The sequence below is a fragment of the Lygodium microphyllum genome, chromosome 13 (genome assembly GCF_053477565.2).
Source record: "Lygodium microphyllum isolate KBCC chromosome 13, Lygodium_microphyllum_v1.1.10, whole genome shotgun sequence".
NCBI classification, from domain to species: Eukaryota; Viridiplantae; Streptophyta; class Polypodiopsida; order Schizaeales; family Lygodiaceae; genus Lygodium; species Lygodium microphyllum.
In genome coordinates, this window is record NC_141147.1 from 154,332,559 (window position 1) to 154,352,524 (window position 19,966).

The window sequence follows — 19,966 nt, forward strand, 5'->3', positions numbered from 1 at the left end:
AAGCTACATCATAATTAGGTCCAATTTTTGCTCCACCATTGGTTCCGGTAAATCACATTCGGCTATAAAATCTTCTATATTTTGATCGGTCATCCTACAAAATTTCAAACAACCTCACACACTCGAAATCTTGTTAGCGGGATGAGTGTAGCTCAAAGTTGGGTTTACAAGGCTTATTTTTAAAAAAAATATATATATGGATTTTTGCGATCTTTCTTATTTTTGTGGGTACAAAAATTGATAAAGTCTTTCTTCCAATGAATACTTCGTCCGTGTAGACTGCGCATAGCAATCTGTTTGTTGAAAATTGGCTTTGTCAGAGTGCAGGTATGAACAGGGGCTTGCAAGGAGGTTGAAAACGAGTTCGGGATTGATTTGGAGACGAGCTTAGTGTGAACTTCCTCTATGCAGGAGATTTAAAGAGTAAGGTCTTTAAACTTTAATAAAGCTTAACCTTAACCTTAACCTTAAGCTTTTTAGTTAAAAGCTTTGACCCAACGAATTGGCTGCAACAGGACGTCAGGAGCTTTTTGACATCATCGTCGGCCTACAGTACATCCTCACGCCACAATCGATGAGAATTGAAAAGCTTAAGCTTTTATAAAGCTCTTAAGCTTATTCTTAATGAAAATTTTACTTTCTGTTATCTCTGAGAAGAAAAACGACTTTCAAAGAAACTTCTCGGGTGGTCCTCCGTCGACAAAGAGTGGTCATTCGCGATCCAACATCACAGCAGGGGGTTCTTTACCACTAGGAATACGCTGGTATTGACAGATTGTAGCGAGACTGACTGCAGAGCCCGTTTGTTGCAGGAGCTTCACCTTCGCGCGAGATGGTAAGCGATTGGAAGCCCTTGATCTCAGCTTCACTTTGATACCACTGGTGCGCAAATTGGATGCAGGATGCGTACGTAGTGAGCGCTAGAAGGTCCCCAAGAACAAAGAACTCTACTTTAAGCTCAAAAAACAAGAGGATAGACTTACACGACATGAGGCAAAAAAGACCAATTGGGTACAATCTCTCCCTATGCCCTGTGTGAGCGCTTCACAAGGCATGTATTTATAAATTTATTCATCTCAAAGCTCAAAAATAGCCCAATTTCATAATAAGCATACTTTAGCTTCTGTGTTTGCTTTTGTCTAAATAAAGAATAAAGCGGTTGGGCGGCCCAAGAGTCGGGCTGTACCCAAATACAATATCCAATAATAAAATATTTAAACTGTGCGCCCATGCGCATACAAAATAATAAATATTTGTCAAGTACTTCAATAAATAAGCGCGCCTAAATAAATATTAGTGCCATGCCTTTAATGATAAGACGCATGCCCATAAAAAATGATAAATTCCTTCTATATAATTTGAATACATGCTATCGCCTACTAGTGCTTCCCAACGCCACCACCACGTGCTCTACACATCAATTGAAGCATTCACAATTGTTAGAAAATAATAAAATTAAACCGACAAAAGTGAATACCTAGCAGTCTTCAACTACAAAATAAATAAATAGGTTGGAACTCTGTCTTAACCTTAATTTAATACGAGTGCACTCTAAACTCATAAACGTCCATTAATTTAAATATGTATTTTATGGAATCACCCACTGTGGAGTCACCCACGTGCATAGTTCATTGTTTTGTGGTTGTTGTTGCAGATCTTTGACTTACTGCCCATAATTCATGCTCTTTCGCTCAGTTAGCTAGGTGCCACAAAAAATAGTGATACTTGAGAGAATTCCCTCAACTTGAGCTACATGGCGAGTTTCCAAATGAATCTCTGCACAAATTCACTCTTTTTCAAGGTGTTGTCTCTCATCCACTTCAAGCTTTCTTTCTTCTTCTTGTTTGTCACGCTGAAGCTGCATTAATGGCATGTTTTGACTTGCGCGGGGATGCAAGGCTTGGATTCTCAGAGTTACAAGCACAGGTCAAGGGATTTGTGTGCGGCTTGGCCCTTCGATAGAGAGATATGTGAGAGGCTTTGTAAAGGTGTACCTGGCTGGATTTAGGAGCTTGTGAAATGAGGCGCGGTGACGGACACGCTTTTGGGTGGTGTGAATGCACACGATGCGGGCCAAAGGCCCATGGGGGGTCCGCATTGGCAAGCATGCTGTTAAGAAATTTTGAATGGCACGTGACACGCGAAATGAGAAGAGAGACGATCACGCGTCGATGGGGGTGATGTGAATGAGGAGCAGCCGGCAGCTGAATTTTGCATCTCTGATACGCGCTGCTTTTGCCCCTTTCTCTTCTGCGTTGATTCGTCTGGTGGCTGGAGCACAGCCATGATACACCACAGTCATCGTCATCGTCATCGTCATCGTCCAGTCTGTAGCAGCCGTCAATCAGCTCCTTTCCGGGTGCTAATAATCGTGCTGTCCTTCGCGACAAGCTTTGGTCAAGGTCCTCTCTCTCTCTCTCTCCTCCGTGTGTGTGTGGGTGGGTGGGTGGGTGTGTGTGTGGGGTATTCTAAAGCCTGTAATCTCAATCATTCCGAATTTTGCAGGTGGAGGCTCCGTTGCAGAGAGCGATCCTTTAAAACCAGTAAGAGCTGCTTTCATTCTATCCAAATTAATTATCCGAGCTACCTTTAGAAAATTGATTCTCCAAGAATCACTACACTTGGACCTACATCAGAGCAGGCGCTACTAGAACCCAATTAGCTATTTGCATACACTTGATTCCCTGAAGAAATTCGAATCGGCATTCATTGTCTAACCGGTCGACATGATGGACATTGCATACTGCGATGGTCGAAGCGTTGACAAACTAGACTTGGTGTTTCAGTATGCGGTTGACATGTTGCAACCTTCTGCATGGGCAATTCTTGAATGCGGAGTGTCCGTAGGCAACAGCAAATAGTTGGCTTAGGAATTTTCATGCAAGTATTTTGTGTCAAGTTTTCCCTGAGTTACACACACAGGTCATGTGACTCACGCTACATTAGTTGGTGGTGTACTGTACAAAGCATTTGTGCATATCGCTGTGTTACTTGACAGAAATCATAGCCATGACCCTGACCACATAACACGTTGCCTGACAGGCTTTTTGCTTGCCTGCCATACATCACACCGCTTGACAGTTATCACTTGTCTGCCGTGCATCACCCTGCCTGTCACCCACCTTTGCCACAATGCTCGCTTGGCAATGCACACTCCAGCGTGTGTGGTGCCTAGGGCCCTAGGTGCATATTAGATTCTCCCTCACTAGCAATGCAATTGTCCTCAGATGCCTAACCTCTTGGTAGATGCGAAGCAAGCAGCTAGGAATGGGGGAACATCATTTCAAAATGGATGGGAACTTGAAATGTGTTCCTAACAGGTGGAATGTTCTTACTACCATTCCCAATAGGTGTTCCTTGTTAGGAACATTCCTGTCCCGTTCCCTTGTAGGGAACAGGTACAAGGGGAAATGGGTAGTTAGGGAAGAGATAAGGCAAATACAGAAAATCTTAACGTTTTAGATTTGTTGTTTAGAACAGCTGTTTTACCTTGTCTTTCACCCGTACATTGTTGCTTTTCACTCTTCTTTCCTCACTCTCTGCTGCAGTTTACTCTCTTATACATGTGCGCGCATACATATGCACGCACTCTGTCAACCTGAAATAGTGCACTGTTCGTTTTTTTCTGTGCTAGTGCAATATGGTCTTTAAATTCATCCTTTCAATACTTGCCAAGTTGTTGTTTAGAGTATTGAGAATCTTAATTTTACCTATTTGTTAATACCCCATTCCTGAAATGGGGCCTTGCCCTTCCTATGCCATTCCCAATTACCTATTCTTAGTAGCTATGCAGCTGTGTTTAATGACTTTGCAGCTGTATTTGATGTCGACAGGAGCAGAGTAGGGGCTTGAGGACAGCAAAATGCAAGCTGTCTAGCAGTTGTGGCAGCAGGGCAATTCTGGACAGCAATGTCAGTGATGAATAGCAGCATGATGGCCAACTGGATAGTTATGTTCAACGGTCTCTTGCATGGCCAGGCGTCCTACCAAAACTTCATGAATTTTGGCTTTTAATTCACATTTAGTTCTATTTCTTTTTGGGGCATGAATTGGCTAAGAATCGAGGATTAACTTTAACCCAAATTTGCGTAGCTTAACACAAGGTTGTGGTAGGAGTAGGGCCCAGCAGTCCAAACAGCCAAGGCCATAGAATAATTCCTTCCAAAGTCCACTAGCCTTAGAGTCCTGATTAGAGAACCTTCTTTAGTAACCCAATTATTCCCAAATATCTCTAGATGAAGAGTTGCACAACCTTTTCTACATCCACACTGGACTTGCATTGAAGTAAACTCGCTTGTTGAACTTTTCCACCTTAATGAAATTGCATCATTTTGGAATCTCTCAATCTTTCAAAAGCTTGTCATGAAATCCATAGAAATCTCCTTCAAAGGTAAGTCTAGAAAGTTACATGCACATAGTGCTTCTTGAATTGCCACATTGTCAATCCCAAGAACATGCAAACATTTAGGGCAAGGCCACTCCATGATTTATTTGATGCTCTCAAGAGCCGTATTGATAACTCTGGCAGAAATGGTGTGTTCCAAATAAGAAATGGACGCCTTAAGGAATTCACACTTATTCTAGTTTAGAAAAAGCTTGTTCTCTTACAATAATAGCAACACTTACTATAAGTGGTCATAATGCTCTTCTTGGGACTTATTGTAAGTTGAGATATCATACATGGGAACAATAATACATATCTATAGAAGAGGCTGCAACATTTATGCTGCAAGCTTGGAGAGGTAAGTTGGCGTGGCCCAAAAGGAAGCACCACAACTCAAACAATCCTAAAGAAGTGTGAAACACTATTTTGGAACTTGGGGATGTTGTTTGGAGCAATCTTGATCTAGCTGCAGCTAGATTTCAAATCTAGCTAGTTGAGAATCACCACTCCAGCTAATAACTTGTATATTTGTGGCAATGGAAACTTGTTTTCAAGGTTACCTTGTTGAGGATCTTCTGGACAACACATAGGTGTGAATTATTGTCCTTTTTGACCAACAAGATGAGAGCATAATGGGCTAGAGCTGGCATGAATCAATCCCTGCTCTAAGAGGCCATCAACTTGTGATTGGATTTCCTTGAATTTCTTTTTTGCTTATTTGATAGAGTGCTTTCGAGGGTGGTTTTGCTCCTAGAACTAGCTTAATCTTGAAGACCTTTGGTTGAGATGGGGATAACTCTTGAGGCAACTCATCTAAGAAAAGAGAGTCAAAACTCTTGTGGCAATGCCAAGCTCATATAAGAAAGAAACCCATAATTTACAATTATTCATACAATTTTAAAGATGTAGTACAAAGAAGAGTGCTTGGAACTTTAAAAACATTAATAGATAAGTGTGTGAGGAAATGAGAGAGAGAGAGAGAGAGAGAGAGAGAGAGAGAGAGAGAGAGAGAGAGAGAGAGAGAATAACACCCAACTCTTCATGAAAAAAGAAAGAAAGAATAACACCCAACCATTATCTATCCATCCCCTCTCTATCCTTGACAGGGAGACGTATCCCTTAACTACCCATGGCTGTTCCCTTGTCAGGGATGAGATAGGGGCCCCCAATTTGGGATGCGTGTCACAACCATGAGAAAAGAACTTGGTATTCTTTTTAACTAATTTGCATAGCTAATTGCTTTATTGAATTTGTTTTCTTTGTACTTTATAGATACTTTAAAAAGTGCATTAAAGTTGGCCGTTGATGAGTGGTCATAAATTATGGTAGACCACTAATGAGTGGTAGAAGTTATGATAGATCCACTTGGTGAATTAGAAGAAAGATAGTGTACACTTGCACCTGTTTGACACAATTGGGTACTTGCGATTGGAACTCAAGTATATCGCGTTGCAGCCCCAAAACTCAAATTAATTAATGAATTTAAACATTTTCTTTAAAACAGATGCGGTTCTAGAGAGTTTCAATGTCCCATATGCAAGGAGGCCTCAAACTTTCTATAAACAGATAGGCTGCCCTCCCACTTAGTCAATCTCGTTTTTGTAGATTGTAGGTGCTCGAGCTTCACTGCACACACGTTGTTCATGGAGGACATCTTAGTTGAAGTTGCCCCACATTGTCTACCAGGCTACCAACATCTGGCGCTTGTTTGCAGCTTTCTCCTCTTTGTTAATCTCGTTTTTGTAGATTGCATGTGCTAGAGCTTCACTACACACACCCTGTTCGTGAAGGATATCTCAGTCAAAGTTGCCTCACATTGTCTACCAGCATCTGACGCCTGTTTAGAGCTTTCTCCTCTTTGTCCTCTCTTCATTTTGCTGTTGCCAGCTGATCACCATTGTCCATACCTTGCGTTTGTTGCATGGAAACCACCTGGAGGCTACATTTGTTGATGTGGAATTGATGTCTGCTATTGGTGATCTTGTCTAGGCTGCATTTTTTATCTGTAGCCGCCACCTAGCTCTATTATACCACTTGGAGGCTGTGTTTACTCTTCTTTAGTTGTCACCTTTGCTACATTACTCCATCTACTACTACATTTGTATATTCTCTCTCGTTTGCCTATTTGACATAATCCAATAGCCTATTGCTGTGTTTGGTTGCTACTAGACATTGGTGGAGGCTACCTTGTTGTGATTCGGGATCCATCGAACACACTCTCAACTCATACTCTTTGCCTTGGTCCTCGAGACATGGGAGTTCGGGGGTTAGTATTCCTTCATTGCATAGTGTATTTGCTGCATGAGCATTCTATTTATTCAAATTCATTCGGGTTTTTTTCCACTGTGTTCATCATTGTCTTTGGGTTACCCTAATCCTAAATGTGTTTTTTAATCGATTTATGCTATTGCTGTACAATTGTGTTTTGAGTTTTTGTGTTAGGGTATTTCTCCACATGGTATCAGAGCTAGGTTTTCTGAAGAAACCTAGACCTTGATCCAAAAGCTCTTCGTAGAAGCCAAGAACCATAGTAGGTCAAATGACTTTGAACATGTCTACAATGACTTAGCCCTCAAAAGAGCCTATGTTGAGAACCAAGCAGGAGTGGCATCCATTGCCAACTCCGCAAGGTTTTGACATGGTGGGAGATCCTTCTAACCACATTGGTGATATCATGGATGAGGAGTTGTAGGTGATCTTGGCTCATTGGGTTAGGAAAGCCAAAGAGCTACATTGACAAGCCTTAAAACAAAAGTTGCATGACGAAGGTATATTTGGTTCTTTCTCATCAGATGTAGTGCACGAGTGTGATGATGTTGTAGGGCCATCGAGACCTTCATAGGGATGGGCCCCTCTCTTGGAGTGAGAGATCCGTAGTATGTTCCATACTTTCGGGAGAGAACATCAAGAAGAAGGTTGCAAATAGGTGCCAGATGATGGTAGATAGTGTGGGGCAACTTCGGTTGAGATGTTCTCCGCGAAGGGGGTGTCGCCAGCAGGGCACTTGCAATCTGTAAAAACAAGAGAGGGTAGCTTGTCTATTTATAGAAAGTATAGGCCTCCTAAATTAGGGTTTGCATGTGGAACACAGAAACTCTCTAGGACCGCATGTTTCTAAAACAAAAGGTTAATATTTGTCACTTAATTTGAGTTTTGGGGTGGTTTAAGTATAGGTAAAGTATTTTTATCTCAACATATTTTCTTAGGCTCAAAATTGGAACCAAAAAGGGATTGCAAACAACCCCAAGCCCTTTTTTTGCTCTTTTTTTCAAGGCGTCCCACCCCAAAGCATTTAGGGCATCAAGCAAAGGGTGCACGTCGGTTGCCCAATGATCTACCAAGGCAACAAATGCAATGATAATCTTACTAAGGGAGTCTAAGTGTTTATCCGAAAGAGGCGAAAGCATCGAACAAAGGGTGCATGTCGATTGCCAAGTGGTCTACCAAGTCCTCCAGATCGGATGAAAGCACAATGGACTATCCTTTTTTTTAAAGGTCTTTTGTTTTTTTTCTCAAAAGATATTAAGTGAGGGTTTTTAATGAGTTCCAGCTTATTGAGTAACTGTGTTCCAAAAGGAAGAATGGGATGGTCAGTCCGAAGTCCTTTACAAAATAAATAAGGCTATTCCTACCACTATTGGATGCCAATGACGAAGAATAGTGGAATTGTAGGGAATATGTGGTAGAGTCCACAAAGAGAGGTAGAAGCAAGCTAGGCAAGTTGAGTAAGCAAAGCAAGCAAGGAGACTGCCCTTGGAGATTGCCATGTGCCATGCGACGAATACGATGGATCCAAAGTCAATCACTCCAAGGATTGAAAATGGATAAATGCGCAGAGATGCGTGTTTACAAGAACAGAATATTGATGCACTGGAATTATACAAGAGGCAATGCAAGTACTCATACTCATGCAAAACGCTATCCAATGGTGCGACTTGGATAGTGCTCTTGCAGGGGAATTGTTCACTTACCAAGTGCCCTTTTACAATTAGGGTCATGGTTATCTGAGTATGACTGGTAATATGTATGACCTCATGTATAACAATGTTGGTATGATGCTGGGGCACAAAGTGGCAAGTTTGGCAATGCATATATGCAGCCCACTATGTTTGGGACTCATGGTGCTAATGCTGGTTATACAAATGCTCGGTATAGTGTTGGTCATGAGGAAAAATGCAACTAGTAATGCATGCAATGTATGGGAAAATGTATCTTGGTATGTCTAGTAGTATGCAAATCCAGTGTGTGGCCATCTACAAAACGTTTCGACAGCTCCTGCTCATCGCGTTGCTGCTCCGCCATCGCGCCCTAGCTTTTCCCCCATTCCTCCTGCTGTGTTATCCCTGTGGCACGCTGTGCCTCCCCCTCCTGCCAGGCAAGCTTCTCCCTCCCGCTACCTTCGCCTTATTACCCCCCCCCCCCCCCCCTATTGCTCCCCCTACCAAGCAATTTCCTTGCGTTGCTCCCCTTTCCTGTTAAAATCATCCCCCTCCCCCCCTTGCGCTGCCCCCGCCTCCTTTGCTTTGTGGTCCTGTCCTGCAAGCCCCCCACATGCGCTGTTGCTGGCCATCCGTGGTGTCCAGCACCTCCTTTACCGGTAGAAAACAACATCTGCCCCTCCTCGCCATCGCTTCCTACCTACCACACGGCCTCTCCTCGTCCCCAAGCGCCCCCCTCAACCCCTCTCCCTACATCTGTTGCTCCCTACATCTGCAACAACATTTCCCCCCCCCCCTCCCCCCCCCCCCCCCCCCTCCAGTAGCACAATAGCTTGGTTGGTAGGTTCTCAGCGGGGACGCGCAATGGAAACCTCTGGTCAGATGTCGGTGCATTCTGCAAGTGTCCCTAGTCAAACACTTTACGCATTGTCCTCTCTAAGGAACAACTCTTAGCCGTTCGTGCCATAGAGCTGGAATTGAAAGAAACAACGATCTTTGGTCAGGTTGTAGGACACTCCCCATCTAGGGCCCGCTTTAGGATTGGCTTCACTCCACGCTGCACATTGGCACATCGCAGATCGTGGAGGCAGTTCTCATGGGTCAAGGGATTTTGATGGTTTGACTCACCTCCGCGGATGTAGCCAGGGAGCTAGTGGATAGCTCACCTTATGCCTTCACAAAGGGGGTCATCTATATGGTTCCTTGGTACAGGGGCTTCATAGTGGAGGAATTCGTGCTCCACAATAGGTTTCTTAGACATTCGGTCACCTTACTATTCCCCGGACTGGCAGTAGAGTATTGTCAGTTAGTGGAACTTTGGACCGGCTCTTCGGCATAGTTCTTCTTGCCTCCTTTACGGATGTAGTGATAGCCGCAGGAGTCCCAAAGGTACGGGTGGTTGTGAAAGATACTGTCACAACTCTATAGAAACAGAATTTGTATCCTTTTTCATTAATTTGTCTATATAATGATTTATTAAATTTGTTTCCTTTGCACTAATTAGATATAAAGAAATGTGCATTGCTGTTTTTGTCCTTCATTTGGGACTGAATACTCCTCATCATCAGCTACTCTCTTTTTATCATTCTTTTGGAATGATTTGTTGCCACTGTGCTCCATTTCCCATGTCTCAGTATGGTCCATGAGTTCCCTGAGACTAGAACAATGATAATGATTAAGAGCAGTACAAAGTTTAAAATGCAAACCTCCTTGAAACTTCCTAAGCTTTTCCGAACTGCTGATCTACTTGAAATGTTGGACCTTCAAAAGTAGCTTCCAAAATCTCTTGGTATAGTCACCAAGTGACTCATTTTTCCTTTGCCAAAGTCGATCTCATTCCATTTTTACATCTCTTTTGAAATGAACAGGAAGAAATTGGCTTTGTATCATGCGAACAAAGGACCGCCATGATTTTGGGGCAGCATGATCATATTCCAATCCCGTCCACCAAGTAGGGGCTAAGTCGGTCAAATGTAAAGCTGCAAACTTAATCTTTTCTTTTTCTTTATACTTGTCACGACCATACAAAATTTGAAATTGACGAATAAACTTCAGAAGAAGATCAGGATTTCGGGAACCATCATACATACTGAACTTGATCTTCTTTTCAAGTTGAGATAGTGACTTAGTCTTCTTCTTCTTCTTATGCCTTCGTCCATGCCCGGATCTTGAGGTTGAAGATGATGAAGTGCTTGATGGCCAGCTCCAATGCACTTTTCTTTATATCTAATTAGTGCAAAGGAAACAAATTTAATAAATCATTATATAGACAAATTAATGAAAAAGGATACAAATTCTGTTTCTATAGAGTTGTGACAGATACAAAGAAGATACCAAAGTTTTTAGAGATTGAGGCAGGTGGACACTCATTTAGGCAGTAGGTTATTGTGACTGGGTAGCCAGAGCAGTGCCTTCGATGCCATGACTTTGGGTGCCATGCAATAGATTGCATACGCTTCGGAGCCAAGGCAGCTCCGCCGACAAGCTTGTAGGTGGATGCTGACGGCTTTACATGGGTCCAGCAACGATAGAGAGGGAGACGACATGGGGGGCCTCAGTCAACCCCTTAGACACAACCATGGCAATAGAGAGCAGTAGGGCGAGCGACAGACCCCCGACAGAGCATCCTGCAGCACATCCCCCCCCTCCCCCAGCTCATCCCACCCGGAAGGATCATAGACCTTCACCTCCACCACCCACAGAGGCGTCATAGGCTACCTCACCTGAGATCCCACAACCTCCACATTCCTCTCCCCCCCATACCTGCCTCCTCGATCTTTCTCCTCCCCACCATCTTCCTTGCCGATTAGTCCCCTGATCCTCACTCAGTACAGACATCATCCCCCCCCTCCCCTCTCCCCCCCCCCCACACACACACACACACACACACACACACACACACACACAGAGGAGGTGATGAGCCTCATATGCCTATATCCTCCCCTCACCAGCAGCCTAGCCCCCCCTCTCCCTACACAGCCACTAGGACACCATCACACTTTCCCGAGTTCCCGAGACAGGTGGAGCTGCTACCACAAGAGTTCTTCTGTAGTGGTCCATGGTTCTACTTGAGAGTTGTGGAGCACGGAGAGTTTTCACTACCTCTAGATTTGGGGATCTTCGTGGTCCGCAAGTAAAAGAGCGGCAAGGTCCATTTACTAGCACCACCGGATGGACCAAACTATGCTTTCTTCCTTCAGACCTCTCATTTAGGAGATTTGATGATGACACAGATAGAGGAGGGGGTGAAGGGCCAGGTGGTAGACCACATCTCCTAGTGGATGAGAGGAGGAGGACCAGCACTTTTTTCCCAGCAGTGGCCAGGTTGCATGATGGACATTAACTGGTGGGATGGAGCCGAGGTCCCACATCTGAGCATTATTTTTCGAGCCCCTCCATAGTGGAGAGCACCGATGGATGTGATCAAGTGGCCCCTGGCACAGGCTGCCCGTATTGAGTCACGCCTCTCAGCCTGGTTGATAGATACCCTGGTGGTACTGCCTGGAGCATCTATTATCCCCATGGTCCGCCTAGGGCTACCATGGAGGAATGTTCACCTTCTAGGTCTGTGGCAAAGCGTATTTGCATGCCCCATAGCGCTTCTTCTTCATCAGCAACTTCCACATTGAACAGATGCCTATTTGGTCAGTCATAGCTTTTCCTATGAGTCTACATCTAGCATCTTGGAATGAGCCTCACCGCCTGTGTATGTGACCAAAGGACGATTGTGTCAGGGAGGGTCCTATGGATTAGGTTGGATATTGGGGACTAGTATCTTGGAGTCCTCAATGTTTATGCCTCTATTGAGGTTAGGGCACGTAGTAGGTTCTGGGTGGAGATTGTAGCAAGACTCCTGGAGGTGGACTCTTGGATTGTTGGAGGAGACTTCAACAACCTGGGGGCCTTAGAGGACTAGCAAGGTAGAGGTAGAGATTACTAGGGTATGGCAGGTGAGGAGTAGGAGGCATGGGAGGTCTTCCTCCTTGCAGTAGGAGCACGTGATGCTTGGCGGGACCCAATTTTCCACAGGAGGGAGAGGTTGTTGGACTTCTCTTGGGGATACAGGCGACTGGGCAGAGCTCTTTTGGAGTGGTTGGACATGTTTTATGTGGGAGAGTGGGGGTGCTCTCGTGGAGGCCAGGTAGGGCAGTTGGATGGCACCACTTTGTTTGATCATTGCTCGGTTCTCCTTACATTGGATACTCCAGTTTCAGCCCTTGACACGCAATCCTGTTAGATCCCTGAGTTGATCTACAAGAGGGAGGAGGTGAGGAGGCAGATTGAGCAGCTCTGGACTAGGGAGTGGGACAGGAGGGACCGGATGGCATATGAGGTAGAGGTCCTAGCCAAGTCGAGCAGGATCTGCCAGGAGGCAGGCCTACAGGAGGCCAGGCAACAGAGCTGGGAGGAGGAGAGAGCATTCCGGCAAGACCCAATAGTCACGCAGAGACTACTCCAGGAGGCACTAGGGGATCCCACTCTCCATGCATAGGAGGTGCGCGCACGGGCAGCCCTTGCCGGTCTCGAGGATAGACGCTCGGAGTTTTCCTTCTGTATCTTAGCAGCCTTTTGGGCGTCGAAGGGGGACATGATGTGCAAGGAGTTTTTCTAGGTGCATCAGTCTCACACCTCAGGAGATCAAATTTGCAGCCTTTGGGAGGATTCGCTCTAGCCCAGATGAGGTGATGGAGATTGTCACTGACTACTATAGACACCTTTTTCAGTAGGAGGCAGTCTTAGTCAGAGGACAACGCTGTAGACAGCAGGTTTGGGACCACATTCTGTCCCTTATTTTAGAGGAGATGGGACGCTTCCTCCTAGACCCCTTCACAGAGAAGGAATTAGAGAAGGCTTTCCATGCTCAGGACGGTGGCTAGAAATGCGCGGGAGAGGATGGTCTTTCGAAGGCCTTCTTTACTACCTACTGAGAGGTGGTGAAGGACCCCCTACTGCTGGCCTTTCAGGAGATCTTCAGCTTAGGATGGATGGCAGGGAGTCTATCGGCAAGTCTTATCAGTCTCCTTCCCAAAGGGGGGAGATCGGTTGGAGCTATCCCAGTGGAGGCCAATCACCCTGTTGTTAGTGGCCTATGAGGCACTGGCCAAGATGATCGGTAGGTGACTCCGCCCTGTGCTTCTAGACATCGCTCATGACACACATACAGGTTTTGTCCAGGATAGGAGCATCCTAGACAATGTCTTCACCTTCTTCGAGGTGACTGAGTGGGCCTAGCACAGTGGTCAAGGATTGGTTATACTTCTCCTAGACTTCGAGAAAGCCTATGACAGGGTTGACTGGGACTTCTTAAAGGGCGCTATTGTGAGATTGGACTTCCCCTAGGCATGGATCCACGGGGTTTTTGCACTTTACAGATCGGCTACCAGTAGGGTTCTCATAGGTGGTAGGAGGGGGAAGGAGTTTTGGCTGGAGAGATCGGTCCGGCAGGGGTGTTCTCTTGCCCCGTATTTGTTCTTACTCTTTGCAGAGGCGATGTCCTACTTCCTCCGGTCACGTGTGAGCGGGCTACATGGCCTTCGACTTCCAGTGAGGGAGGAGACGAAGCTGTTAGATTTAGAGTATGCAAATGATACCGCCCTTTATATAGAGGAGGATGAGTTGATGTTGGAGAGAGTGAGGCTAGCTCTGGAGGTGTTTTGCACTGCAACTGGAGCGAAATCGATTGGCGAAAGTCAGTTGGTTTTCTTATGGACCTGGACTCTAGCACAAAGTGGGGAGCCCACTTGGGATTTAGATGGGTGTGCAGAGGGTAGACCGTTCGATACCTAGGGTTCTAGTTGGGACTCGACATTACTCTTGCCCACCGGAAGTTCCTTCCAGTTCTCGACTCCATCAGGCAGAAGCTAACCTAGTGGAGTACTACCTGCCTTTTCTTAGAGAGTCGAGCCCTTGTGGTTAACCAGGTCCTTTGTGTTGGTGCTTCTTCCTGTCTTGTGTAGTTTAGCTTTGCCGCCTAGTGCAGAATTTTCTTTGGGCCAGCTCAGACGGTTCCATGGATTCTCAGGCCAAGGTGGCATGGGCGACCATCATCCGGCATCGGTCTGAGGAAAGGCTTGGGATCATAGATCTAGAGGTCCAAAGCCTGGCCCTTTTGGCCAAGCTAGTCGTCTGTGGGCTTACACCAGGAGGGTAGACCTGGAAGTTCCTTTTGCAAGAGGGTCTTCAGGAGTGCAGACCGAGGCTTGGTGGTGATTGGAGGCCATCCTTGAGGTGGATCTTCACGATGGCCCATATCACACCACCTAGATTCTCCTTCCTCCGTAGTCTACTTCGTGTGTGGCAAGGTCTCTACAAGATCCTAATTTAGCGTCCCCCAGGATGCCAGGAGGAGATAGGCCACCAGTTAGTGGTTTGGAACCCCCAGGTCAGAGATTTGGACGGGATACAGATTGGCGAGTGCCCCCACATCCAGTGGGTTGGATGGGAGGCTAGCCTTGCTCATACTATCAGGACGTGGCAGGAGGTGTACAGGATGATGGATCAGGTGTTGTAGCAAGCATCAGGTTGTCAGCGAGGAGCTGAGTTGAGGAGAAGGGAGATTGACACAGCGATCCCTTAGGAGTGGCTTGACCTGTTAGCTAGTCATTTCGTGGACAGTCAGTGCCATGTCAGCACAGTATGGCAGAGGAGGTGCCACGTCATCATTGCCACGTCAGCAGTGCTGTTGGCTGCATTAAATGCAGCTGACGTGATGCTGTTATTTATTATTTCTTGGCTATTTATAGCCGGTTCTTGTGGCACACTTGATCATTCATTATTTAGTGATTTCAGATTCTGATCTTGAGATTTGTTGGCTGAGACAGACTGTGCTCGGGCTGACAGAGATCGAGGTCATCAAGTCGGAGACATACATAGATATTTCCTCTGCCCCCTTGTGTATTTCTGCACTCTTATACAGCATACTACACTGCAGATTTTCTGCATTTACACTGTCTCCTTCTCTCTCTCTCTCTCTCTCTCTCTCTCTCTTCTCTCTGTGTTCACTCTCTCTCAGTCTTTGTCCTACGCTTCTGCATCGCTGCACTCTGACATGGTATCAGAGCGGTGAAGATGGACTGATTGAGGGCTGAACCTATCTGAAGAGGAGATTTCAGCGCGACACAAGGCTGCGTTTCTAGGTTTCGAGGGCGAGCAGGAGGGCTGCGCATCGGATCAAGGCTGAAGCAAGCGTGGGCGTGCGGGAAAGGAGTCTAATTGGTGAATTTGTTGCAGGTTATTGTTGTTTGAAGGTGAGGAAGGCTGCGCTTAAGGCCTTCCATTGCAGATTTTACCTTTTCATCGCCTTCGGCGGGTGAAGAAGGTTTGGGCAGTGCAGGAATCAGTCCTAGAAGGCTGCGTTTTGACAGTCAAAGGGGGCTGCTTTTTGCGTTTGTGCAGGTATTGCAGGTTAACATGTCTACAGAGATTGATTTGGAGTTCCTGGCGATCATAGACAGGAAGGTGCCTGTCCTACCGGCTCTTCCAATGGATCAAAAGCTCAATGGTGACAATTACCGCATTTGGGGGGTGATGATGTTGGCCATTTTAGAGTCTTATGATTTGGCGGAATTGGTGATGGAGGAGATTAATAGACCCTCGGTGAGGGATGAGTCCAAACTCTCTTCCAATGCTCGTGCGGAGTTGACCAAGGCCTAGTCTCATTGGGACAAACTGAATGCGAGGATTCGATCTTTTCTGTTTCTGTCTTGCACCACAGTCGTGATAGCTCACAGGAGTGACCGAGGCCCAGTCTCATTGGAACAAACTAAATGCCAGTATTCGATCTTTTTTGTTTTTGTCTTGCACCAGAGCCGTGATAGCTCACATTGAGCACTTGACAGTGGCTCGTGAGATATGGTTGGAGCTTGATCAAATGTATAACCGGATGACCCTAATGAAGAGGTTTTCTTTGGAGGTGCAAATATGGACTTTGTTCGTGAATAAGTCTTCTTCGCTTCGGGAACACATCAACAAGCTTCGGCAGCTTCAAATGCAGGTTTAAAATGCGGGGAAGCCTATTTCCTCCGAAGACATGGCGATCACTTTACTATCCCAGTTGCCGCCATGATTCAATACTTTTTATTCCGCTCTTATTGCTTTAGGGCGAGAGTTGACTCTTCGGTGGAAAGAGTTGGTTTCTATGGTCTTGGACCAGGAGGAACAATTGAAGGGACAAAATGCTTCCAAATTGGAGGCATTGGTTGGTCAAGCCTCTCAGAAGAAGGGAAAGGACCAAAAGAAGAAGGAGGACAACAAATCCAAGAAGGACAAGGAAAAGGAATCAACTTGCCATATTTGTGGTAAGACCGGTCATTGGAAGAAGGATTTCCCCGACAAAGACAAGAAGGATACAAAGAAGAAGGACACGAAGGACTCTGGAGCGGTGGCTGCACCCTCATCAATTGCTTTTCTACACTTAGTAGTCATTGAGGACTCTACACCGACTACTTCTAATGCTACGATGACAGCTCCCCAGGCTCGAGAGTGGATTGTGGACAGTAGTGCCTCATGGCACATGACTCCTTCCGTTGGTGTTGCCCATTTGCGACCTTCACGTGGGCAGATTCTCATTGGAGACAGCTCTTCTGTGTCTATTGCTACGCGGGGTGAGATGTAGCTTATTCTAGATGGACGTGGTGGTACCCACACCTCTGAGGTGTTGCATGTGCGAGGATTGGGGTATCATTTACTTTCGGTTCATAAGATTTGTGCTCTTGGCCTCTTGGTGGAGTTTGACAGTGATACTGTTCGAGTCCTTAATCATGGATCGAGGAAGGTTCTCTTTGCAGGGTATGAGGAGAATGAAGTCTACAAATTGAAGTCTTCTTCAGCTCTTACTTCTTTTCTTCTTACTTCTCAGACACAGTCCAAGCTATGGCATGCTCGGTTTGGCCACTTGAACTACGAGTACCTTCAGAAGGTGTCGCGAGGGTTGTTTGTTTGAGGCTTGCCGGACATAGTGGTGAGCCATCAGCCATGTGTCTCCTGCATTCGTGGGAAATTGCATCGGGATGCGATTCCCAACAAAGCTTCTAAGATGTCTACTTCACCCATGGAGCTTGTATCTATGGATCTTTGTGGCCCGATGAGGACTGAGTCCCTGAAGGGGAGCTTGTACTTCATGTTGATCGTAGATGAATACAACAGGATGACTTGGGCGTATTTCTTGACTCCCAACACTCCCCAAGAGAATGGCATTTTGGAGCGGAAGAACCGAAGTGTGATCGAGATGGCATGCACCCATGATGGAGCACCGACATACATCTCAATTTCTGTGGGCTGAGGCAGTGGCTACTGCAGTTCACATCCTTAATTGATCTTCCACTTTGGCCGTTGACAGGATGACACCTTTTGAGGCTTACTTCGAGACTAAGCCTGATGTCTCTTATTTCCGGATCTTTGGGTGTGACGCTCATGTGCACATTTCGAAGACACAAGGTGATAAGTTCAAGGCGGCTTCCTGACAATAGGTTTTTGTTGGCTATAGCTCCCAATCCCAAGGTTATCGTTTGTTTGATCCCGTTAAGCGGGATGTCTATACGAGCCAAGATATGTGTTTCGTGGAAGTACCGGCCACAGAGGGGAGTGAGGAGCACCCCATCCTTGGAGATCCAGGGGAAGTTGGGCTCCCGAGACAGTTTCTTTGGAGCCAGAGCCTCTTGATGGAGATTCTTCTTCGGATTCAGAGTCTTTTCCTCCATCGGCCACCCCCGAGGAGCTTCTGCCGGTGGATGTTCCTGAGTCTTCAGTAGATGGAGAGCGACGGGGAGAGGCCTCCTCCTCGTTGGGCCCGTGACACCCTCCAAGATTCAAGGATCGAGGGGGTCCGTGAGGAGTGGGAACCGTAGGATGGACCAAGAGGTCACAGAGGAACCAGACCCATTCTTCAGAGCTTGTTTGCTCCAACTATTGTTTACTGACCTGTGTTATGCAGGATCGAGAGCCCACTTTAGTGAAGGAGGCTTTGCAGTCTGATCATTGGCGGGAAGGCCATGGAAGCTGAGTTGGAGGCTATTGAGAGGAATGGCATTTGGTCTCTTGTGCCTCGTCCCTCTCACAAGAAGGTGATTGGTGTCAAGTGGGTCTTCAAGATCAAGTACCTTAGCGATGGTTCTTTGGACAAGCACAAGGCTCATCTTGTTGCTAAAGGTTTTGCTTAGCGCTAGGCATTGATTTCCATGATACTTTTGCCCCCACTGCTCGTATGGCAACTATTCGAGCTATTATTGCCTTGGTTGGCTATAGGAGATGGCCTGTTTATCAGTTGGATGTGAAGTCGGCCTTTTTGAATGGTGACTTGCAGGAGGAGATCTATGTTGAGCAGCCTCCTGGCTTTGGATCCTCGGATGGGAAAGTTTACAGGTTGAAGAAAGCCTTGTGTCACGAGGACATGAAAATTTGATGCTTTGCTTATGTTTAATTGACATTTGATTAAAGGATTAATCAAATGTGCAATTAAAAGATGCACATGTGTTGCATATGTGAGGTGCAAGCTACTTTCTCACAGTTGAAGACCGAAGGGCCCTGTGAAAAATATGGGTGTGAAAGGCAAAAGTTGTAACAAGTTACACTTGTTAGATTCTAGGTGAATTTTGGTGTCAGTTTGCCCCTAGGACCATTAATTGGCCATTAAGTGTCAGTGGTGACACTAGGGACTAGGCATTAATTAATGGATTAATGCTTGTCCAAGGGTCAATTAATACATGGGACCACTTTGGGTTGCAAATGGCCTAGCCAATTAATTTTTGGATGGGCAAGGTCAATTTTCTGGGCGTAGATTAAGGGCTGAATTAATTTTCAGAATTAATTAATTCTGAAAATTAATTAAATGGCTGGAAATTGCTGAAAATGGATTAAGAAAGCTGCCACTTGGCAAAACTTTTCTATGCAAGTGGGGGTAAGGCTAAATAGGGCTGAAGGGAGAGGGAAATCTCGTTTTTTCATTTTGGAGCTGTTGGAAAGAGGTGTTGGATTGTTGCTGCCAGCTTTTGGGGCCAATTCCCAGCCATTGTAGACCATTTTGGTGATGGAGATTGCATATTCTTGACCTTGGGAAGCTGACAATTGCTGCTGATGCACTTTCTCTTGAAGATCACAGTCTCTGATGCTCCTATTGTTGTTGGTGCATCCGTTTGGGGCTAGTACAGCAGGGCAGCAACTGATTTTGATCAGTTCTTCGCGACAAATCTCAAAATTTTCTCTCTCTACAGCATTCTCTCATCTCCTTCAACCTATGCTCAGCAATTCTCAGCCATTCGGAGGAGATCTCAGCCATTTTTGGTGGGCTGATCTGTAATTTCTGCAGTAAACTCTAATTCACAGCAGAAATTAGGGTTTAGCAGCCACCTTGGGATCCGTGCCAGAGATTGAAGGCTCAAGGGACTGAAATCAGTAGTTGATAATTGAAGATTATCAAGGGATTTCAGGAGCCAGTCCATCCCAAATTGATTTGGGGCAGCATTTGGCCAGTCAAGGGTCAAATTGGAGAAGAAGTCTTGGATGAAACAAGGGGCAAATGACCCAAAAGGCTTGCTGGACATTTATGACAGCAAGAGCAATTGGTTAGCAGGAGGAGATTGAAGAATCTCAAGTTGTACTCCTTTCAATTGAATGAAAGCTAAAGAAATACCGCAAGGGGCACCAATTT

General features: G+C 45.8%; 1 protein-coding gene across 1 annotated transcript in view; it reads left to right on the forward strand.

The window, feature by feature from the left end:
- The first annotated feature begins 2,124 nt into the window (after positions 1–2,124).
- Positions 2,125–19,966, forward strand: part of LOC148027381 (putative galacturonosyltransferase 3) — a 32,780-nt gene continuing 14,938 nt past the window's right edge. The window contains exons 1-2 of the mRNA XM_087691956.1: positions 2,125–2,402; positions 2,506–2,543. Of these exons, the coding sequence (XP_087548082.1) occupies positions 2,285–2,402; positions 2,506–2,543 (156 nt within the window). The 5' untranslated portion in view covers positions 2,125–2,284. The remainder of the gene's footprint in view (positions 2,403–2,505; positions 2,544–19,966) is intronic.